Below are 25294 nucleotides of genomic sequence, written 5' to 3'. Positions count from 1 at the left end.
ATTCTTCTAATTCATCTTGTGGTTCTTCTTCATCTTTTGGTATGAGTGTTTATCTCAAAAAGAGAATCGAGGATCAAATTGCTGAAGACAAGTCTTGTAAAGACTTGTTGGAAACTAACATTTCTAGGGTCAGAGAGAACATGAAGAGGCGAGAAGAGATTTTCAATTTGTTGTCTGGTATGAAAGAGTCAAGTGTCCGAGAGGTGGCTATGATGTTTATGGTTGATCTAGGAGAGCGGGATGAGAAACAGTTAAAGGAGCTTGCAGACGCAATAACCGTCTTAAGATGCTCTATGGACACGAAGATCAAGTTTTTGGAGTCCTTTTTCTGATGGGTATTATGTATCATTTTCATCTGGGTAGTGAAATCATGTGCTTTTTATGTTTATCTTAGTGTTTTTCTTGTATCAAAATTGTGTTTGAATAAGTAATTTTTCCCATTGTTTTTACATTTTTCATGTTATCTGATATCATAGTTTATGAGTAATCAGCAAATTTAAGAATTAAAAATAAAATTAAAAAACGAACATGTCAAATATGTTTGCAACAAAGTAGTTCTACGACGTAGCTTTTTGTTTCACTTTGTCAAGGTTGAAGAACTGATCTAATCGGACCCTAATTTTGTTATCTAGATCGCGCAAAACATCTACGGTGCTTGCGTTCTTTGTAAATTCCTTAGCTTTGTCGTACAATTCTTTCCTTATAAGATTGTAGTCAGACAATACAATCTTACTAAGATACCGGTACCGCAAGAATCAAAGTTGTGAATCTTGAATGGTCTTTTTATCTTCGTTCACAAACCCCGGATTCCATGGTGATTTGCCTTTGTATGTATCCATATGTCTCATAGTGAAGACACCACAGTCACATTCGTTTTGAAGAGTTCTCCAATCCATTTCCTTTCGAATTATGCTTGATGTTTCCTAGTTTGTTATCCACTCTTTTTGTCGTATCTTGCCTTTTAGGTATAGAACTAGAAATCTTCGCTATAATCACGATAAAAAATCATATTAGTACGTAATCATTATAATTTCTAGTAGTTTTTGTATATAAAGCTGAGTATTCAAGAATTACCAGCTTTTCGGGGCGCCCACGGTAGCGTTTGCTAAACTATTCGTCAAACCTAGAGTTATCAATTAACTCGATTTTGCCATTTTTCAAGTGAAAGCATAGGCACCAGAAATGATCAGATAGTAGTACTGGAATGAAGATAAGATCCACTGTGTCAACTTTCTTGACTTGATACTTACACAGTATATCGTCTAGGCTTGGTGCAAATACTTTCAATCGATCATTGTCTGTGTGTTTTGGCCCAAACATTTCGTCAGGCTGCAAAAATTATGGTGATTTTTTTCATTAAACTCCATCTGTCCATTAAGCTTAAACAGGCGTGATTATCATATAGCATGCTTGGTTAACATTAAACATGTGTGCATTAACTTTCAACATGTGTGATTATCATATAGCATGATTGGTTAACCGTAAACATGTGTGCATTAACTTTAAACAGGCGTGATTATCATATAGCATGCTTGGTTAACCTTAAAACAAGTGTGCATTAACTTTCTTCAAGCGTGATTATCATATAACTTGCGTGATTTCATTTCAATATGTGTGATTTAACCAAGTAAAATACATACATGTGTGATTAACTAAGGAAACATCATACATGCGTGATTATTATGGAAAAACTTACAGTCATTGAACTTGGCAAGAACAGCCTGTAGGGTGATGATTTTTTGTCCTTTTTTTTTGTCCACTCCATTTGAAGCTATGTATTGCGATGGGTGAAAGCTTTCAAAAATGATTTTTAGTGTTTCGACTCCACTTTCAGACTTGTATATCAATGAGCTGTTGTTTAAAACCAAAAAGGACAGTTTAAAAAGAGATCAAGATTTTAAGCGGTTTAAAAGAGACAAAATATCTTTCCCAATATCTCCGACCGGAGCTAAGAGGTAACAGATGATCGTTTGGTCACGTTCCAGAAGTGGCTCATATAAGCTGGTTATCCTGTTGCAGTGAGGTGATCTGTATGCGTCACCTAATTCTGCCATTCGTTTTTCGTTCTTTTCCCTCAACATTTTGATACGCGTTCTCACTAGTTCTGTATGTCTCTCGTCATCCATTTTCTTTTTGTTATCAGACACGAGAGTTTTTTTGCTTACTTTCATTTGATGTTTGTAGGATAGGAGCCAATTTTAAAAGCGTCTCCACCAACTGCATTTCTGCATCCGTCACTTCATCAGTTGTTGGTGCATATGTCTGTCGACTTCGTCTTGTATCGAGTCTTGTGTTAGATTAGATAGATCAGGGCACGTAGAACGAGAAAATGATAAATGTATAGTTTAGGGCCATTTCGCATGAAATGATCATTTCGTGTGAAACTAATTTTGCGTGAATAGTTTCGTGCGGAATGACGAGTCTATAAATATGTGCCTTGCCTTTTCATTTGTATGGATCTGATTCCGGTGCCGAAGTGCTGCCGAAGTGTCTCCAGGCTGTAAAACTTTGTGTTTTCAATATAAGAGACAGTTTAAAGTGATTCTTGTGCAAATCAGCTGAAACAACTTCGATACGACTGAATTCCGCCCCTCGTATTGATTAGAACTCTTCTGAACGACTCGTTAAGGTTGCACAATGATCCTACAAGTGGTATTAGAGCTCAGGAGGAAGAGTTCTTACATTTTCAGCTGAAAATTCTAATTTCTACACCTTCTTTTCAAAATTAAACTAATTTTCAAGGTTAAAATGGCTTGATTTTCTCACATTATAAGCGCAATACTGTTTTAACAAAGCCTTGAAAGTATCAGACCTAAAATTGAACTAAAACCTGTTCAATTTGTCAAAATCATGGCCGATAGGATGATGTCAGCAGCATTTCTCATGAAATGAACTTTTCATTTCGCACGGAATAAGTCAGTTTAGGTCCATTTCACACGGAATAGCCTCGGACACATCCATTTCGCACGAATTGGAAGGTTTAGTTCACATTTTGCACGAAATTAGCTCATTTCACTTCAAGTTAGCATTTCGCTTGACCATTTCGCACGAAATCGTCATTTCGTTTGAATTCATTTCGCGTGAAAGCCATTTCGTTTGAAAGTCAAAGTTTGTGAAATTTTTGAAACCGAATCATGGAAGAAGAGTTTTACAACGCTTTTGCTACTCCAATTACTATTGCACAGAACACAATGTTAGAAAAAGAAACGGGCACCATGCAAAAACCGCCAAAGCTCATGAATATCGAGGAGTATAAAGGATGGGAGGAGCGATTCGAAAATTGGGCTCAAGCAAATTACTTGGATGCTTGGGAATGTGTTGAAACAAAATATGTTAGACTGGTGAATGATGATGAATAGGTTATTGCTATTAAAGATCTAAGTGTTAAAGAGAAAAAGAAATACAAAGATGAAAAGATGATGACTAGTTTATTGCATCAAGCTGTTAAAGAAGATATCTTGGTTTTACTGCAACACAATGGAAGTGCATATTCAATTTGGAAAGCATTAAAATCCAAGTTTGTTGGAAGTAAAGAAATGATTAAGAATAAAAAATCGCTTTTAAAAAAAGAGTTCGATCTATTTCGTGGTTTAAGAACTGAAAACACCAAGCAGATCATAGAAAGATATTGCAATCTGATAGTTAACATGAAGAGGTTGAGCATCACAAAAGATAATGAAGAATTGATTGAAAAGTTGGCTGATGTGTTGCCACATGATGTTTGGGGCACGTACCTTATGATGTTGAGAAATAAGAAAGATTTTAGCAATCTAACACTGGGAAAGTTTATTGAAAAAATTGAAGCTCAAGAGATGGAACAATGAAAGATCTCAAGAATGAAAGATTTTTATGGTGAACAAGATATTGGTTTATATTACAAAGGAGGTATCAGTGATAAGACCAACATGTCACCAAAGATCGAAACCGCATTCAACACTAAAAGTTCTTCTGGAGGGTCATCTCAAGGATCAAACAGCAAAACGGGATTTTCTTCATATTCATCATTTGATCCAAACTTTTCAGCAACCAAGAATGGAAAGTTGTTACAATGTAACATTGCATTAAACCTTGAGAATGGTTAGAATTTCTTAGAAGAGGTTGCAAAAGGTCACATGTCTTTGTTGGTGACTATATTAGAGTCATATGAGAGTTTAGTTGCAGGACGGATTAGAAATCCAATGTTAACAAAAGAGGATTATGATCAGATTGATGCTGAGGGGATGGAATTAATGGATATAAAATGGTGTTTGGCGAGTGTGTTGAGAAGAGCTGAGAAATTCAAACAGATCACAGGAAGAGATGACTTCCGTGATGCTAATGTTTCTACTTTAGGTTTTGATAAATCTAAAGTTACTTGTTTTCATTGCAGGGGAAAAGGGCATTTCAAGCAAGAATGCACAAACCGAGAAGCAAATGGAGCTCAAAATCCGTTCAACAACAATGATTATTATCGGAAAGCAATTTATCATCAAGTTGCTCAACAACCGTATCAACAACATGAACCACAAACTGCACATGCTAAGAAGGCGATCGAAGAGTCATCAAAGAGAGCTTGTATGGTGAATCAAGATGATAAAAGATCATCAAAAGGATTCAGTTGGGACAAATATATTTCAGCTGATAGTAAAGCATGTCTGATAGATCAATATGATGAAAGATTACCAGAAGGGTTTAGCTGGGACAATTATTGTCCAGATAAAGAATTCATAAAGGCTAAAGCTTTTGTTGCTCAAGTTGTTGAAGATAGTGATAATGATGATTATTATGCAAACAGAATGAAAGCGCACTTAAGAATGCTAGAAGAGAGTGATGACAGTAATGATGGAAAAGTTCGAGTGAAAAAGAAGAAAGTTAAAAAAAAGTTAGCAGTGACGATGAAGAAGTTCGTGTAATAAAGAAAAAGGTAAAAGAAATTCCAGCTTTCACGGTTGAAGAAGAAGCTGATACATGAAAGATTCCTGTGAAATGTGAAACCTGTGAAGCAGTGAAGAAGCAAAACAGTACTTTGATTCATAACATGAACAGATTGAAAGAATCCTATGATGTTCTGAACAAAGCAATGAATCAGTACAATCAATCAAGCAGTGAACAAGCAACGGCTATGAAGACACTTCAAGGAGCTTTCATGACAAAGCAGAAAATTGTCAATAATTACATTGAGAAGTGTGCTGTGCTAGAACAGAAACTGGAAACCCAGAGGGTTGAAACAGAAAGGGTAAACAGGTTGTTAAAAAGTTACTCATGTACTTCTTATGTTATTGACAGGATTTATCCAACCGTTGAAGGCATGAATGCATTTGAAGAAGAGGATACTGAAGAAAAGCATTCTGGTAAGAAACCTAGTGTCAGTTATACCAAGTGTCCGCCTTCGCTTGAAAATGGATATTCTCCACGAAATCCTAATTCGGAGAGAGTCAAAAAGGCAACCAATTTACAGTGGGAATCTGAGTCTTCAGATAATTTGCAAGACAATATTGATGTCACTTTCACTTCATCTGATACTGATCATGAGTCAGAGTTAATAAAGAAAGTGGTTGATCAGGTGTTGGATAAAGATGAAACCGAGGAGTCAAAGTTGAAGTCAAATTCAGAGTCAAAGTCTGAAACGTCAAGTCCAACAGTCAAAAAGGGCAAACGGGTTTACAATAAAGAATTTCTGTTATCAAAATCTAATTTGAATGATGAACCAATCAAAGTGGCGTATACTTTGATTGATTCAGACAAATTATATTCTGATGAAGAATTTCCAATAAGAGGTGTCAAAACTGAAATGATCAAAAAGGTTTTCAAACTAACCGAAATTAATATTTCTGAAATAAAAGATGTAAATCTTTCTGAAAAATACACCTCAAGAGTACAACAGAGAGAAAACAAGAAAAAGGGTTACAGTTCTGGTTCGGGTTATCGAAAGAAACTAAACCATAACGGTAATTTCAAAAAGAAAGGACTTGGTTTTGTTCCCCCTAAAAATCATAAAAATGAGAAAATTTATAAACCAAAAACTGTTTTTGTTTCAGGAACATCAACTAAAGAAGAAAAAGAGTACTTGTTCAGAAAGCAGACGAACAAAGAATTCCTTGCGAGGAAGCAAGAGGGAATGAAAAAAGAAGTGGCTCAAAAGAAGAAAGAGACGAGAATCTGTTTTAAACGCAAAACAATTGGTGATATTGCCAGGAATTGTCCAAAGGCAATTCAAACAAAACAGGGAGTCTCTGAAAAACTGAAAGAAAAGATGGTTGAAAATGAACCACCAACCAAATAATGTATTGTTTTAAAAAATTCAAAGTTTAAAGTTGGTGAATGTTCAAAAAGTGTTTACAAAAGGAAAGCAAATCTTAACAACAAAAAATGGGTTGTTAAGAAATCTGATGATAGTTCTTGCAATGATTCTGATTCGTCAAAATCAGAGGAGCTATTTTCTGGCGATGAATCTGACTCGTCAAAGTCAGAAGAGTTACAAGTTGAGATGAAAGATGAAAAATCAGTGCCACCAATGGATGATGCAAATTTTCCACTATTGCGGGCTGAAAATTTGAAATTAAAAATTGGAAAAGTTGAGATTTCAAATCAATTCTTTGTTGAAAAGAAAGAATTTGATGTTGAAAAAGCCTTTAACCCCACAGTTCAAAATATTTATCAATTCAGAATCTCCCTCAATTGATCAAAGTAAGTTCTTTTCTGACATTGAATCCTATTGTTTGTACAAGTCATTTTCTTTCAAAATTCATGCCTATCAAATATCTTTTGATTTCATCCCATGATATATTATTAAAAGGAGTAACATAACCCCAAGAAGATATCATAGTCCAAATCTCGAGGACGAGATTTAAAACAAGGTGGGGAGGATGTAACGACTCACACAAAAATGTCCTAACACGCTCCGTAAGTGAAAACCCGGACCCTGAAAACCCTACTGTGCATGGAAAATCAAGAAATCAAGAATTCTGGTCTTCAGGCGGGCCGCGTAAGGGTAAGCCTAGGCTTACGCGGGCCGTGACAGCTCTTGAAACCTCCGGATAAGCTTTAGGACACGTGTCGTTACACGTGTCACAACCACCGATGACTCAGCAACTCTATTGCAGCCTTTATGGCCCTCGCGGGCCGCGTAAGATACATCAAAGGGTTTACGCGGGCCGCGTAAAACCCAAAAGTTTGCTATAAATTGCCTGGACCTGGGACTATCTTCTGTGCTCGAAAATTTCATTCAAAATCGTTTCTTTCTGCTTAAATTCGAAATTCTAGGTAGGGAAACGCTGCTACGGATACAGGGTATTAACTAGATCACTGTTCAATTCTTTTCTTTCCGCCAGCTTTTATTTTTGTAAATAATAGCTCGGGATTATACCTTCTAAATCCCAAAACTCTGCCCGTTATTAGGGTACTAACTCTAATCATTGGTACGATACTTTATCCGATCAATTGAAACTATCCGATGGATGTTTAAGTGCTGCTCAAACTCGGGTTATACTTTGTCATTCGTCGTGAATTCGATGAATGTTTAAGTATCGCACTTTGTCATTCGTTGTGAGGGTTTTTATCTCGCGATTATCGTTAAAGTTGAATTAAGTTAATACACTAGTACGAGTTCCCTCGTATCTAGAAATTAGAACTCGTAAGCAGGAAGCTGCTAGAATACTTAAAAGCTAAGAAAACTTAATAGTTAAATAAACTTAGCAGTTAAGTTAACTGAGTAGATTAATTAATCTATTAATTAAGTTAAGTATGATTAATTAATCAGTTAATCAAGATTAATTAAGTTAATCAAGATTATTTAAGTTATTCAAGATTAATTAAGTTAATCAAGATTAATTAAGCTAAGCAAAATTAATTAAGCTAAATAAGATTAATTAAACAACTAAGTAAGTTAATTAGTTAAACGGTTAATTAGTTAAATGGATAAGAAACTTAATAGTTAAGGAAACTTAATGGTTAAGGAAACTTAATAGTTAAGGAAACTTAATGGTTAAGGAAACTTAATGGTTAAGGAAACTTAATGGTTAAGGAAACTTCCTAGCTAAGAAAAATGAATCTACCTTACCTATAAATAGGAAGCTTAGGATTCATTTTCCTTTGTTCATTTTTTCTATTCTTCTCTCTATACGTTGGTGTTCTAACCAATAATCACCAAAGCGATGTTCTGTCCGATCGATTCAGGAACCATCTAACGAATGCCAAAGTGTTGTACTTTGTGAATTTCGTTTAACGGAATCCAAAGTATTATACCTTGTGAGTTCATTAAATGGATACCAAAGTACTGTCTGAATAAGACTATACTTTGTGAAATTTGTTAAGGTTCGAATCTCGTGATCATCGTTAGGTTTGATATGGTTTTACACAAATACGTATTCCATTCTGTTAAACTATATGTTTAACCATCAGAATACTCCCAACTATACGCTTACAATCAAAATGGATGCTTAATCATCAGAAGATCCAAAATAATAAAGTATACGCTTAATTATCAGAAGGAGTATGATCAAGAAAATCAATACTGAATGTTTATACTGTGAGTCATTCTCTTTTTATCAAATTTGTTTACAAAATCATGTATATTTTCAAAGTTATAATTACAGTGATTAAGTTTATGTAATCACCAAATTACAGCCGGTATGTGGGGTATTGTGCACATTACTGCTGTTTTATCACTTTAGGTGGGCGAGCCTAAAATTTGTGATATTCGTCACTATTGGGTGACAGGACCCAATAGTGGTATGACCATAGTCACAGATCCGGTCGAGTGATAAATACTGTGGGTAATTGGTTGATAGAAACATTGTAATCTCCCTTAATACTGTAAATTATAACAACGTGTCATTTTATTTAAAATGAATGATTCACTCAGTATTTCCCGCTGACAAAACCTTTTTAAAACGTGTTTCAGGTAATTACAATAGATTGGAGTAAGAGTTGGATACGGCACCGACAAGACTTACAGAAGTGGCTCATTTTATCAATTAAATTAAATTAAGAATTTTCATTATCGGGTATATCCCATATTAAAAGCTACCTTTGTAAAACATGGGTTTTATCCCATCTATTTAATAAATAAAATCCGGTGTTTCTAAACTCTGATATTTTTCCTAACTCACGGTCCTGATGAAATTTCCGCTGCAATATTTTTCAAAATAATCACCGGTACCACTTGGCTGCTCGCGGCTCCCGATTCCATCCAGGGTGGGGTCGGGGGTCGTGACATTTCACTTACAAGTGGTTAATCAAGGTCATTAAGTTGAACTTGATTTAACTTTCATACAAATGATTGAAAAACAAAGTGATGAGTATATCCCCTAACCTACAAATGGTTTGTGAATTTCAACAAAACTTATTTTCTGGAAAAACCATTTTGGTTAAAACAAACTTAAGTGTTTTGAAATCATAATGGGAAAATAGTTTGTTGTCAGGGGGAGTTCTGATTGTTTATGCCAAAGTGAATGGAGAATTGAAGCAATTCGCATCGGTTTGTCAAATTTTCTTTAAATGGTTTTGAATTTTAGGGGGAGTAAGAAATTTCAGAAAATCCAAAAACATTAGAAAATTTGAAAAAGGCAAAAACATGATAAATTTCAAAAATGAGTTCTGTTGTGAAAAAGAGGAAATGATAGTACATCAGTGGACTATCACAGCACGCTAAAGAATTGGAAAGTCAAAAGTAATAAACGATCTCACTGCGGATATGCCAGTAGGTTTTTACTCATTCAATAGAGTATTTTCGAGATATAAACCTAAATATCATAACTTACTTATCTCGTGGGGAACATCTCTTGGATATATGGGTAACCCCCGAAATCTTGTTTGAAAGAATTTCTATTTCTGGCATACTAGGTCTTTGTGCGTGATGATATCTGGCGTATTATACCTGGACTTCTGATTTTGCGGAAGCAATAGCCTAGTCCTCGTATAATGCTCTGCACTGCTTTAATCTTAAAGCCCACCCTCAGCATAAAAATGATGAAACATTGCAAAATGCTAATCATGTGCTGTTGAAGAAAAGATCCCTAAACGGGACACACCTAAAGACGAGCCATCATCTCTTTGTCTGAACGGAAGTTCTAACCTGAGCTCTCATGGTCTCGCATTTACCCGTTTACAGATATCATTAGTGTACATTCACCTGTAAGACTGAATATAGGAGTCTGAATACGGGAGTATATTCTGAGGTGGTACACGTGAATAAGTTTAAGTCATTAAAACACTAAATACGTATCGCTAAACAGTTGAACTTTGTGTGAAAATTTAAGTGGATCAGTATACTGACAATCTAAGTGAATCGTTTAGAACTTAAAATGTTTAAAGCTTAACGGTGTTAGTGATTTGTCTATAAAACTGATATGATCCTCTTACACAAACTCACAAAAATATTGTATGTAAATATTTCTTTACTGCTTTCCATTAAATTCAAAAATCCAAAAAGATTTTCAGTGTGTTTTAGCATAAAATTTTGAAAAATACAAAAAGATTTGCGACAACTGATGTTGGAAAGCTGATTTTCAAAATTCCGAGTGCTGAACATGAAGGACAACAGGGTTGGGAGAGTTGTTTTTGAAATAAAAAATGATATTCTTACAAGTAGTCATCAGAGATTAAATTTTTTTAACGATACCTGCATGTGATATATAATTTTGTCAAATTGTTAAATTTGTAAAAGAGTAAAATGCACGGACAGTCCCTGTGGTTTGGTAAAATTTCACCTTTAGTCCCCAGCATTTAAAAATTACACTCTTAGTCCCTGTGGTTTGACAAGTTGTTACTCGGATAGTCCCCAAAGCGGATGGAGGTTAGTTTTTCTGGTTAAGTGGGTGTGAAATGACAAGGACTATCCGAGTAACAACTTGTCAAACCACAGGGACTATCCGAGTAACAACTTGTCGAACCACAGGGACTATCCGAGTAACCTTCATCCGTTTTAGGGACTATCTGAGTAATAACTTGTCAAACCACAGGGATTAAGAGTGTAATTCTGAAAAGTTGGGGACTAAAGGTGAAATTTCACCAAACCACAGGGACTATCCGTGCATTTTACTCTTTGTAAAATTTATTGTGAGGTAGAAGATGTGCAGGAATGAAGCTTGGAAAGAGCCAGGTTCCGATTTCTGAGGATCCTGTGGTTATAAATCCAAAGTTATTGAATTCCAGATTGTGATCCCAGCTTATCGAAAGGGGGAGTCTGAAGACAGTCAAGAAGGAGTGGTTAGAGCCAGTGTCTGATCTTGGAACTGTGTCCACGCAAGATGCTGATGCTGATGAACTTAAGGAATCAAGAGACCTGATCAAGAGAATTAGAAAGCTCAAGTGCCAGGTGGCGATTCTGATCCTGAGGAAAGAAGAAGAGAAAGAGATTGATGGAGGAATCTTACAATGGAGAATCTTTGAAGAGAGCGAGAAGACTGATAAAGACTGAAGATGTTGAAGACTCGACACCGAAGACTTCGTCAACATCCAAGGGGGAGTCTGTTGGTGCATATGTCTGTCGACTTCGTCTTGTATCGAGTCTTGTGTTAGATTAGATAGATCAGGGCACGAAGAACGAGAAAATGAGAAATGTATAGTTTAGGGCCATTTCGCACGAAATAGGAAACAGTCATTTCATACGAAATGAACTGTCCATTTCGCATGAAATGATCATTTCGTGTGAAATTGATTTCGCATGAACAGTTTCGTGCGGAATGACGAGCCTATAAATATGTGCCTTGCCTTTTCATTTGTAAGGATCTGATTCCGGTGCTGAAGTGCTGCCGAAGTGTCTCCAGGCTGTAAAACTTTGTGTTTTCAATATAAGAGACAGTTTAAAGTGATTCTTGTGCAAATCAGCTTAAACAACTTCGATACGACTGAATTCCGCCTCTCGTATTGATTAGAACTCTTCTGAACGACTCATTAAGGTCGCACAATGATCCTACATCAGTTTCTTCAGCGGATGTGGTAGGAGGCATTTCTTTACCATAGACGTCAGGATAGTCACGTACGTAATGTACGATTACTCTTAATGTACGATAACCGCTCTCTCTCTCTATATATATGTTATTTCTCAAATGAATAAAAAATGGTCATTTTCAATTAAATAAAACATAGTTATTGACAAACAGTCATAACATAATATAATACTATTAAATCATTAATGCCGTGCATTCCATATCAAAGTAGCAATTTCGTTGCGAACATGTTTCATCTCATTCGATGTTCCTTCAAATAGACCGCTAGTGCTTGTGTCATGGTTACGAACATCATGCAGTTCATCTCGTGTTATGTAGTTTGGATGTTGCTCCATTGCAGTAAACATGAAATCTTCTTGAGAATTACGTATATAGTTATGCAATGCAAATGTAGCCATGATAACATCAATTTGTGTTTGCACGCTATACAATTCACACGACTTTGCATGTTTGATAATTAAATTAAATTTTTTTTGAACCGCAAACCATACTATATATAAATATAGTAATCCTGCAAGTGGCTGGGCACCATACAAACAGAAGCAAAAAAGCATAGAAAACAGTTACAACATAGCAGTGACCTCAAATTCTACCCACCTGACCCACTCTAAATTTTTGCAGTTTGCCCTATGTTTCGCCCATAGAAACGACTCCTCCTTAATGCTCTCGGTGAGCTTTAAGACAGGCATCGCTCTCCCGTTGAACTCCTTATCATTTCTAGCAAGCCAGATTCTCCACACCAATGTCTTAAAAACCGGGAAATATCGGCTGGTTATACCGGTATTACTGTTTCCAGATGTAAATCCGGTACGAAACACCCCGGTAAAATAAGTGAAACGGCATAAGGTTTGTACCAGCGGTAAAATCCGGTATACCGGTTTGAAACGTAATACCGGTACCGGCCCAGGGTTATTTTAGTTTGGGTTGTTACTTATTTTTATTATATATGTTACTTATCTTGCGTAATTTTTATATATTATGATTATTCGTAACTAAAAGTTCTTATTTAATATTTTATGAAACGAAAATAGTTATCATCTACTTGATGAGGATGGTGATAATAGTGAAATTCATCTTTTATGCGATTGTGAACTTGATGTATTCAAAATTCAAATGGCTTAAACATATCGTACACTTTCATTTAAAAGAGCTTGTTGGAAAATTGAATGATTTTTAATTATCTTTTGGATTATTTTTTATTATGGATTTACTTTTGGATCATCTTTTAATATGTAATCATGCATTTTTGAATTAACTTTTGAGTTGATGTTGTAATTTATGAAATTATAGAGTTAGCTAGTCAAGCCCGTTGAACCGCTCGGTACAACCTGGTTCAACCGGTTGAACCATTTTTAGCCTAATCCGGTTTGATTTAAAAACCGGTTTTTAAAACATTGCTCCACATAGTTGCAAGCACCACCATATGCACCATTTTTTCCCATCTCCTTGACCCTATCTACTACTCAATCCACTAGAAAATCTGCTATAAGGACTCGGCTTCACATAAAATGAGAATTTTGACCCATCTAAAAATATGTCACCACACTATTCCGGCTGAGAGACACGAAGCGAAATTGAATTTTATAAACGTGAGATTATGCGTGACGCATGATACACCCCAAAAACTTTAATGAAAAGGGGAAGAGATCTACTCACAGTTTGCGAAGCGTTCCACAAATGATACCGTATAAGAGAATAAATATCCAAAAGAAATCACGCTAAAAATATATAATAACAAAAAATACCAAATAATCGAGACACTATATATACATCAAAACTATTGATTCGGGTTCTTGACTTGGGGACTTTTGTGTAGAAGCAATAGTATAATAGTTTCCTAATTCCAAAAATATATATCTAAAATGAATTATTTGATTATATATACGGATAAAAGTAATTTGGATTAGTATTATTTCAAGGTGTAATAACATTAGTTATATATATATATATATATATATATATATTTTGAACGGCAATAACATTAGTTATATTATTACACTTTTTGTAAGTCTTGAATTCTAGTAATAATGAGTTTCCAACAAAGCTAATGATTAAATACAAACTCCTAATCAATAATATTTAAGTCCATACATGTCTAAATAAATTATTATACATTTTGATAGGAATTGTTTAAGAAATATCAAACATGAAAATATATAAGTTGCTATGCCTTTTTTGTGGATACTAACTTTAAATAATTCTATTTAGCCATCTAATAAATTTTAATAACTAGATGATTAATGGATTATAATTATTTCATTGAGGCATATTTTATATACACAAGAAAAATGTTACAAAAAGGTAGTATTATCTTCATTAATCACTGGTCATATATACAATACTATAAAGAGTGATCAAAACTGAAACAAGGATACAAAGTATAAACATTGCAATCCAATACAACATGATTATATTACTCTACAAAAACCAAGAACAAACATATAGATATAGTTAATAATCAAGATGTTGAATTACCAATGTCATTCGGGTCAATCACGATTCCATGAACTGGCCCAGATCGGCCAAAGAAGTTTCTTCTGGATGGAACATTGCTGAGCTGGACATGAGGCGGTATCGGTGTTTCATTTGAGTGGCCTGAAATGCAGAGAGTACCAGCATCATCTTGGCCCCAGAACACTTCCACCATGGATCCTCTTGGATTTTCTGTTGAAATTGTTTCTGGAATTCCTATGTATCTTGCTCCAACTGGTATCTGCATACGTCATGCCATGTGTCTTAAGGTTAATACGAACAAAAGTGACATTTTTTTTATCAAACCATGTCATGTCACATGGGTGGGATTTCGACTCGTATACTAAGAAACGGGTTGATTTTTTTTTTTTTTCGTAGTGTTGAACATGTGTAATACAAAAAAAAAATTCAAAAAAAAAAAGATTTTTTGTATTTTCAAAATGCTAGATTTACAACCAAAAATGTTAAAAAAATATATATTTGGTGTGATTTTTAAGCTTGTTTTTAGGAGTTTTCGAGATCTCACAATAAAAGGAGTTTTCTCTTGAACCACTCTTATTGCGAGAACCACAAGAACCAATATAAACACAACAAAATAAACCCACCCACCACCACCCAAAATCTAAGCACCCACCCCCACCCCACCACAACCCACAACCCACAACCCACAACCCAAAAACCTAAACACCCCCCACCCATCCAGACCCAGCCCGTTTCAACTTTCAGCACGAACCCATTAAAGCCGATCCCACAGGAAAACCAGCTAAAACCTCTAAGAAAAGGAAAATAGAAGATAGAGATTTGAAGTGGAAAACGACTTACTTGAAGAGAAGTTCCGGAGGTCAAAGTCAATGTGGTGAATCTACCTTCGGCTGCAGCACTTTCAAACTCGGCCTGCTTTGCAATGTTGAGGAAGACTTCTTCGAGAGTTGTAAGGCTGAGCTGGATGTCCGATATACCAAATTCCTCCTCTCTCTTTTCCAATTCCTCAAAGAAATTCTAATATAACCATTTGAACATCATCAATTAGAAACGAGCTTAATAAATTGTTTCTTAATCAGTAAAACACTTGTGGTGGTGCATCTAAAAAATAATAACCATTTGGACTATAAGCATAAACTGTGAAGTATGTTTGCTATGATCAACAGTTATTTTTCGTTACTGACAAATTTCAACATTAACTCCTTTTGGAATGCAGTAATCACTACAAATGAGAACATTTATTTGTAGGACCACCACTATCAAGTTTTGGCTTGTTATATCTAACCCATTGTATAATCCGTTAAATTAAAAGGATTGTGTTTGGTTGACATGTGAAACCCGTTTAATTAAACAGGTTGACCCATTAACCCGCTTAATACACCAACACGTGAAACCCATTTATTACAGCTTGACAACCCGTTTGACACGTTTACAACTTGATTATAACCCACTTACAACCCTCCCACCTCGTCAACCCATTTGACCCCTTTAGATGATGGGGTAAACGTTAGTGTTAGGGTTACACGTTTTTAAGTGTGTATGGGTTAGGGTTGATGTCTTTAAACAAAAAAAAAATAATATATGGGTTGTGTTCGGGTTCAACAATTCAATTCAATTCTTACCGTTAGTAGGCCCTCCTTGTCATGTGGGATAACAAAAGTGAGAAACGACTTGTTTTCCTCTTTCGGAAGAACATCTAAACGCTGCAAAAATAATCGTCATATCATTAAGTAGAATATATAATAATACAATTATATCTCAAACAAGTTGTAGCAACTCAAAAACATACATCTTTAAAGAACATTTTCACGTCCTCATGAGTGGTGACATCAGTAGTGGTCCCAGAGAAGCTTATGTTAGCAATGTAACCAGTACCAAATCTTGACTTTAATCTGACTGAATTTCCAATGCAGCGAAGTCTACCTTTTGTCATGATTCCTATTCTATCACTTAAAATATCAGCTTCTTCCATTGAATGTGTTGTGAGAATAATAGCTCGACCTTTCTTTGCATTCTCAATAATATCCCAAACATGTCTTCGAGTTATCGGGTCCATACCAGTAGTCTGAATATATAAAGTTAGACCGATTAGTGATGCCAACTATGACAATGGATCAATCCGGTTATCTTTATCTCTACAGGCAACTAAAATAATGTATACTAGGGAACCGGGTCAAACAGTCAAAAGTTTCCAAAAAAATCATTTCATAAAAAAAACTATATTATTATTGAATTAATATAACATTTGGAATCATATTTGCACTAGTTACTTATAAATATATATATATTTGAAAAAAACGTTTTAGGTCAACCTAAATCCATGCTCCAAAATAACCCGTTTAGACCTAGCCTGTCCGATCCACCAAGTTTGTCATCTCCATTGGAGATGATTAAAAGCTTTGAAGAACAAAAAAAATAAACTACGTTTACCGGTTCATCTAAGATGACTAACTTCGGTTCACCGATTAGAGCTATTGCAACACTGAGACGGCGTTTCATTCCTCCGCTGTAGCTACGAGTTCTCACTCTGGCCGACTCAGAAAGTCTCACCTCTGCCAATGATTTTTGCACAACCTGTATAACAGTGGGATGATGATGATGATACAATTTAAGCACAAACTGAAAGCACAATAGGGGATACGATCTAAATTGTTTGACATACATGATACCACGAAAATCAGTTGCTGCTAGATTGTTACCGAAACATAAAGTTTGTCAGAATATTTATAGAATACTTTGGACGCACCATTTTAAGTGAAGAAGGGGGCAGACCCTTGATACTGGCAAATAGATAGAGGTGTTCTTGACCAGATAAAGCATCCCAAAGAATATCAAACTGCAATCAATAGACAGAATATCAGTTTCAACCGTTAATAACTGCATAAATGAGATGTTGATAGACGGTCCAAACCTGGGGGCAAACACCTATCATTTTCTGAATATTTGACATGCCAACAGAGCTTCGGATGGAATGTCCATATATCAGAGCTGTTGATAAGACATTTAAATGTTTAATTAATATATTCTCAATTCAAAAAACACGCGCACATTAAAAAACATATTATTACCATCTCCTTCAGTGACTGGTGTGATTCCAGTTAAGCAATTGATTGCAGTAGTTTTTCCAGCTCCATTCGGTCCTAAAAGGCAAAAGAGCTGATCCTTCGGGAAGTTCACCCATAAACCCTGAGTATAATTTTTGGTGCTGATTTACAAACTAAAAACACATTTTAAAGAGCATACAAACCACTAAACGAAGTTAATTATGTACCTTAAGTGCATGGTAAGGTGCAGTTTTCTTGCAATTAAAGCAACCAACGTTAGTTGTTCCAGGATATACTTTCACAAGACCTTGTATCTGAACTGCAAGATTTGGGTCAACAACACCTTCTCTATGTTGCTGCTTCACAATGTTTTCCTCTTCAAGTACATCCTCGTCATCTGGAGACGTTTGATCTGAAGGTGGTATAGAGCTCATGCAACTACAAATCCGACCCTCTGAAAAAAACATATATTTAGATGAGTTAGTGAAGAAAAGTGAAAACAATAGGCTAGAGATGACAAAATGGGCGGGTCAAAAGACACAAGTGTGGGTTGCGGGTTGGGGTGACCCACAAACACATTTTTTAAATCCATTTGACCCAATCGATTGCTAATTACCTTTCACCCGGTTTCCACCATTCCCTGACCAGTATCCAGGGTTCAGAAAGTAAAAAGTTGGTTTTCTTACGCCCGATGAGTTGGGGAATATATTATCAAAGTAGATTGCCAGAGCAACCCACAAAATAAATGTTGCTAAGAGCCATATATAGATATCGTTCTGCCAAACAGACAAAATAAATTATGAAACCAAGTGTATAAGGTGGCACAGGAAACACCATATTTTATACATACCAGTGTTATTAGACAGTCTGTGTCATTCGGTGCACACTTGCCTCTACTGGCCCAGCTGATACCCGGGTCTTGAGGAGTGGATGTGGCATCAGAAAGCAACTGAAGGGCTTTAGCAAGAAGATTAGGTGGATAAAATGACCATATGGCCCTGTATGTGTCAGAGAAGTTGTCACTGTAGGGAAATCCAAATGCGGTAACAATCTGCAAAAAATAGAGAGAGAACTTGAATCTGAAATGCGACCAAGTGAGTAGAATTTAGAATGTTGCGTAGATTGGACACGTTGGGTCTAACGTCAGCATTCAAAACAGGTTTGTGTTGGAACCGGTCAAAAATACTCAACAATTGTCCAGTATTTTTGTGAACGGAATATTAATGTGTTAACAACATTAATTACAAAAGAAATATCGTTATTCACCTCTTTGAACAAAAACATTTTGCAGCTTGTACGGATTAAAAATAGACTTTGAGGGAGTTTCAACTTGTTTGACCCATTTGGTCTGTCCCCCTTTTATCTGATTTTCTTATATAGCCAATTTGAAATAAAACATAACCCATATTAACATATTCATAGGTAAATAGGTTGAATTGCATCACCTAGCTTTTGGTAAAAGTAATAAAATATGAAGTTACCTGTGTCAAAAAGCCAACTATATATACAGAGAAACCGACAGCTGTAGATGAAGTGGACTTGGTGATGAATGATGAAAACATGAACGCAAAACCAATCTAACAGCAAAAGCTAGAAATTTTTAATCCGGCAAACATACTGAATGAAATTATTGAAATATAATTTGAAAAAAAAAAAAAAAAAATCTTACCATGTTTAATTGAAAAAGAAAGAACACAAAAAACACAACAGCAAAACTGTTGTTTAAGAAGAAATCAAACTGAAACATCATTCCAAATAGAACTGTGAACAGAGATGAAAGTAGGGTGATAATCCCCTCCCATGTAAGCCATGATAACCAATAAGCCGTATCATAAAGCCCCATCATCGCCATCGCCTATAAAGAAAAGAATACAGAATTATGAGAAATTAGTTCAAATATGCCATTAGAAAAAGAAAATAGTACCTGCCGAAGCTTGAGTTCTTTCTCAACAATCAAAGAACTGATCTGTAACACAAAACCAAACATGGCAATCGCCAAGAAAAAACTTGGTCCAATGGTGCCGACAGAAGAGAATGTTTCAACTACAGGATGTGCAAATTCCTTCAGATTGACAACCCAGCTGAAACCAGGATCTGTCGGATTTTAAAACGTTCAGATATTTGTAGAAATGATGAAAGACACGACAAAAAGTGATGTGCGTGTGTATATTATACCTCCAATTAAAGACCTTGCAATTTCACGTTCAGCAGCAATTTGGAGTGGTATTTGGAATTTGAATGTTGGATCTTCCCAATCCCCTCTTTTTGCAATGGGCGTAGAATTCGTTTGTAAACCGTAGCTAATTACAGTAGCATTTCTGTCTACAAAATGCAAAGCTCCAGGACAGGTCATAGGATTCGCAAGAAGCCATGCATCCACATCATTCTTCGTTCGAAATGATCTGACCTATTCAACAATCGATATAATACACTGCTTAACCCTTTCTGTTTATGATTCAAATGTTTCGTCATTTATATCAGTAAAAAAATAAGAAAGCACTTTTCCGGATTATCGAAATACTATTCTCGACTAGCCAAAGGTAATTGTTTTATGCAGTTGTGTTTCATATACCTATTATTAGCTTCATAGAGATCAAACAAAAGTGATTGACTGAGAAAGTCATACGGCCTATATAAAACAATCTCTATAACAGCACCGTTGCAAAAAATAAAATAAAAAAAAAAAACAGAATTAATTAACTAAAGACGCAAAGCATACAGTTTTTCAATTAATAATATTAATTAATTACCTTATCAGAAGGAATAGGCCTGCCAGGATTATTAGCCCTAATCCGATCAACAATCGATCCAAGTCTAGCACTATCACTGCCGCTCCAGACAAAGTCGTAACACGGAAGCTTGGCGAAAAACTTATCCTCACATGGCGGAATGGGAGGATCGATGAGCGACTCGGGATCACGTACGGTCTTGAAGGCGGTTGAAGAACCGAATCGAGCTTCGATTGCTTTTTGTATGATGAAGAGCAAGAAGATGAAGAATATTGAAGAGAATAGTTGGAGGAATGTAGCTCTCTTGTTCCGCCATGCGAGGAGGAAGTTCTTGGTGAATAATGCTTTGTATTGTTGCAGAAGAAGCTTGAAGCCCTTCTGTGATTCCATTTGTTATCTATACGGTTGGGGTTTTTCAGTGTGGAAAACTAACGGCCACCGGTTTAATGCCACTGCAAAGATGTTTTTAAACACTTCCAAATTGTATCAAGTCTGTCTTGTCTTGGTTAATATATAAAATTTCTTTTTTTTTTTTTTTTTTTTTTTTTTTTTTTTTTTTTGAACGGCAAAACACTTTATATCTATATATAAAGAGCCAGCAAGCCGCTGGAAAGCTTACAACGGAAAAGACAAGGCAAAAGCAAACTACAAAAGGCTTGAGACGTTAAAGTCAAGCCAATCTTCCCAAGAGACGGCTGGAAGATTGGAGCGGTGCTTGATCCACAGGAACGAGTCTTCCTTTATTTGCTCGACTGAATCAATAACCCGTATGACCTTTCCCTCGAAGACTTTCTGGTTTCTAGCATACCAAATCCTCCAAAACGTCGCCTTCATCACAGTATTCACCAATTTCTTCCATTTTTTCGACCCGGGGGCTTTATTTATAACATCGAGGAGGCTGGCAACAGAATTTATATTATCCGGTAAAGGAATTCTAACCCACACGAAGATATTCCACCAAATTCCTCTTGCCAATAAACAATTGACAAAGGTATGGTTATGGTCTTCGACTCCGTAACCACATCGATCGCAATTGATATTATTAATTGATATTGATATTATTAATATATAAAATTTCTAATACCAATTCGTGATTATTTTCAACCTTTTAATTTTATGAATTAAATTTGAGTCGATTGGTTTGTTATTATATTATATTATTATATATTATATATAATATTTCCTCTATGATTTTTTAAAATTTTTTTCTTTTTTAGAAATATATTAATTTATCAATTAATTTGATACTTTTTTAACAATTTACGTTCTAAAAACCTAAGTACGTAGTTTTGCTTGATTTTTCACTCGACATTCGGTTATAAGTTTTGTTAAAAATAGAGTTTTGCTCAAACTAAAGTATTTATTTGTTGGTATCATAAACGATACGATGATAAAGTAAACCAATCTAATGGTTTGGCTTTCTAAACAACATGTTTATTTTCAAATCACGTTTGTTTTACATTATCATTTACTCGGTTTCGCCGCAAAGTTTGACGTAAAAAAACAAGTATGTATTGTTGTTGAAGGATGATGAATAGTAATGTTAAATTTATAGTAATATATAGTTTTTTTAATATTTTATTATTTTAATATTATAAAACCTTATTATTACATTTACTTTTAACATGTTTCTTTTTTTTTTTTAAACCGTGTTATCTTTTCTCATTTACTTTTGTATTTCATAATTCTTTTTTTAAATGATGTTACCTTTATCAATTAATTTAATCTTTCTTAAATAACTTTCGTTCGTTAATTAAAAAAAATTAAGTACGCAGTTGTGTTTATTTTCTCTCTGAAGATTTTGATATAAGTATTGTTAAAAATAAAGTTGTACTCAAATGAGAGTATTTATTTGGTATCGTTTTACGATGCGATGATAAACTAAACCAATTCTAATGTTTGGCTTTTAAAACAATATGCTCAATTTTCAAATTATCCCTATATTAATTCACAAAATTACTCCTCCTCAGTAAATTACTGTTCAATTTTGGTTGTTTTGATTGGTTATCAATTGGGACCATACCATTCCACCAACCCCTCTTTCTATCTGCAGATACCACTATTTTGATTGGTTATACACAATTGGGACAACAAGCTCTAAGTTTTCTTTTGGGCATCTGCACCATCACCGTTTATCACTGCCGGAGCAAACTTCCACTTTGTGACTAAAATAAGGGTGGGGAGGAGAGAGTAGAGAGGGAGGAAACGGTGGTTCTTTAACGGCGGTGTGGTGTGGCGGTGATACTCGAAGTAGAACCCTAGCTTAACTGTAGCGTGCTTTTGTGGAGGAGGTGGTTGTAGCGGTAACGGAAGTAGTGGCCGTGGCGGTGATGGCATAGATTTGGTCGGCTCAGATGCGGTGGCTATGGTGGAGATGCGGTGTTCGCCGGTTTTCGTCACTGGAGACCGTCAACCGACTAAGGCCGCCGGAGATGAAAATCAATTAACAAATTCAACACTGAAGAGTTAAAACAAATGCAGTTGGATACTTAAACGTACTAGGTAAACCACAGAGATCTGATTTTACGTATATGTGACAACGTTAAACCACGCACCTACAAATTTCTTACAATTACGTAACAGATCTGACGCTGGATCAAGCTGTGTGTGGTGACAAGTAGGATAAAAGGAGGTGGTTGCAGGAATTAGATGAAGTTGAGATAAAAGCATTAAGATCAAGATCAATATGAAGCTCCGGTTGTGGTGGAGATGACATGGTATTCGCCGGCAGTGATGGTGATCTCACGGTGGGGAAACGGTGGTGATTTTTTTTCTCTTTTTCTTTGATTTGATAGAATGCTGTCCGGCTATCTCATTGCTTTTGAAAATCCTTCTTTTACAGTGGGCTGGTTTAAAAAAGTGGTTTCTGTATTTAAAAGCATTTTTATTAGAGATAAATTTTATAAGCTACACTATTTCCTTAAACATTGATATCTACAAGATTTTAATTTATTAGATTAGTGATGATTTTATATGTATGCGCAAATCTAAATAAAAGAAACCGTATCCATATCTCAACTAAACGATCAAAAGATACACAATTATATTGCTAATAACTAATTAGCTAAGGATAATTGAAGGCACACTTATTTGCCTCATTATTTTTCCTGCCAATTTCTTTTATAATTCACTACAAATATGTTATTTTGTTTGCTTTAGCATCATGTATTGCGCGTGAATGGTTTAACGTTTTTACATGTATGGTTTGTTCGATTTAACAGCTCCGCCGCAAAGCGCGGGTATTAAAAACTCGTATCGTTTATTTAACATTATTATTTGCCTCGTTTCACCGCAACGCATGATGCTAATAAAACCAAGTTATAAATTAAAACTGACCTTAAAACCTCACCACCTTGAGGAAATTCACAATGAAACTATAAATAGAATTATCCTTTTTTTGTTATTTCTCATTTTTTTTACATATACTCTACATGTACTAATTTGATATATTTGATGAAAATAACTTTACATACCTTCTTAAATATATTATCTCTACGAATAAAAATAACAAGTTAATAAAATTATGTATATCGTGGACATAGTATAGTAGTAATGGTAGCATCTGTTACCCCTCAACTTTTACGACATAGTACAATTTTTTATTATTATTATTAATTTTGTATTTGTTACCGTTGAAAAAAAATTACGTTACCCTTATTATAGGTCACCCCTCAAAAAATTGGGCTTTTGAAGAAAGCCCAACCGCAAATTTATAATTAGAAGTCCAATAATAAACGATTAAAAGACCACTAAAACTAAAACTTCATAGCCCACATAACTAAACACGGAAACTTAGATTAAAACTTAAACTCCAAATTTTACATTGTTATTATAACATTGTATTGTTCAGTTATAACTTGTACCTAGTTAAATTTACCAGGGTAACCCTTTACCCAAAAAAAAAAAAAAAAAAAAAAAAAAAAAAAACACTTGTACCTAGTTTTTTATGTTGCTCACTTATAGTTGTAGAGTTTTTGTGTAATTGTTTGTAAGATGAAATCACATTCTAAACAAGCTCTTATTAGCAATTTATTTAATACACAAACCCGAGAAAATGATGATATTGGTCTGACTCCAGTCTAAATATTGCAAATAATTGTATGCAAGTATGGCTGTAAACTAATGTTTTCAGAACCGGACTAAACTTTGAACCGGTCTCCTTACCGGTTCACTGGTCCGACCGGACGTAAGAACATGGAGGTGTCGTAAATACTATAAAAATTAATAGAGTTAATTCTGAAAAATATATAAAAAACTAGTCCAACCCCTTTACAAACCAGTTCGACCGGCCAGTTTCCCGGTCCAACCATCGGGTTGTTGGTTTAACCTCCAATTCAATGTAATTTCGGTCCGATACCATGATCTAGACCGGCCCAACCTTCGGTTCCCAGTCCGGCCGGTCTGGGTTTCAAAACATTGATGTAAACGAACCGAACGTTCAGTAGACAGTCCGTGAACCATTCAACGGGAAGTTCGTTTATGTTCGTTACAAGAAACTTTTTTCGATAAGTTAAACAAATGAGCATGAACAAAGGCTACGTTTGTTCGTTTATATTCGTGAACGTTCGGTAATGTATTCATTGATGTTCGCTCGTTTATGTTATTTATGTTCGTTCATTTAAGGGGTTTATTTATGCTATACTTTCATTTTATTGGTTTTAATTTTTAATAATTTGAAACCATAGTTATACTATAAATCTTGTTCGGTAGGCGTTCGTGAACCGTTCATGAATATGTTCATTTCTTACTGAACAAACATGAACAAGGCCTTATTCGTGATCGTTCGGTTCGTTTACAGTCTTATATGCAAGAGAAAAAAAAATTGTTTACATGAAAGTACAGTAAAAAAAATGTTTTGAGTGATACCCCTAAATTTTGGTCTAGATCTGTCAATATATATATCTTTTGTATAATGCAAAAGCTAGCAAGATGCTAAAGAGAAGAAACAATTACAAAGTTAGTCGGGGAATAGACCAGGTCCGAACAAGAAATACTAGACATATTTCGAACAACTTCAAACACACTAATCTCCCAAAGAATGTGAAAAGGGCAATTTAGGAATTACAAGCAAAAACAACAAGGGTACGTTAGGAATATACAAAATATCAGCCCACATCCAAAACATCAAAAAGAAAAT

The 25294-nt window shown here is 35.1% G+C and overlaps 1 protein-coding gene and 1 long non-coding RNA gene across 2 annotated transcripts; one reads left to right on the top strand and one right to left on the bottom strand.

Annotated features, from left to right (window-relative positions):
• Positions 1-14219: 14219 nt before the first annotated feature.
• On the bottom strand, positions 14220-20642 carry LOC110917695 (ABC transporter A family member 2). Its single transcript, XM_022162159.2, has 16 exons — positions 20179-20642; positions 19604-19835; positions 19353-19522; positions 19098-19283; positions 18910-19005; positions 18279-18479; positions 18045-18204; positions 17656-17882; positions 17453-17570; positions 17296-17372; positions 17131-17220; positions 16815-16958; positions 16174-16449; positions 16007-16087; positions 15225-15401; positions 14220-14643 (listed from the first exon to the last, which is right to left on the bottom strand). Exons 1-16 carry the CDS (start codon positions 20545-20547, stop codon positions 14389-14391), a joined length of 2859 nt encoding a protein of 952 aa, XP_022017851.1. The 5' UTR covers positions 20548-20642; the 3' UTR covers positions 14220-14388.
• Positions 20643-22173: 1531 nt separating this feature from the next.
• Positions 22174-23109, top strand: LOC110917686. The gene is made up of 2 exons (XR_002580782.2): positions 22174-22659; positions 22741-23109. It is a non-coding gene; the product is annotated as an uncharacterized LOC110917686 (long non-coding RNA).
• Positions 23110-25294: the final 2185 nt, after the last annotated feature.

The sequence above is a fragment of the Helianthus annuus genome, chromosome 2 (assembly GCF_002127325.2).
Source record: "Helianthus annuus cultivar XRQ/B chromosome 2, HanXRQr2.0-SUNRISE, whole genome shotgun sequence".
In the NCBI taxonomy this organism is placed as follows: domain Eukaryota; kingdom Viridiplantae; phylum Streptophyta; class Magnoliopsida; order Asterales; family Asteraceae; genus Helianthus; species Helianthus annuus.
This window is presented reverse-complemented; position numbering and strand designations above follow the sequence as displayed.

Coding starts and splice junctions, on each gene's coding strand:
- LOC110917695 (XM_022162159.2), bottom strand. CDS start 20,547: ATGGAATCACAGAAGGGCTTCAAGCTTCTTCTGCAACAATACAAAGCA. Junction 19,836..20,178: donor GGCCTATTCCTTCTGATAAG/GTAATTAATTAA, acceptor ATTGTTGAATAG/GTCAGATCATTTCGAACGAA. Junction 19,284..19,352: donor AAGAACTCAAGCTTCGGCAG/GTACTATTTTCT, acceptor TTTTCTTTATAG/GCGATGGCGATGATGGGGCT.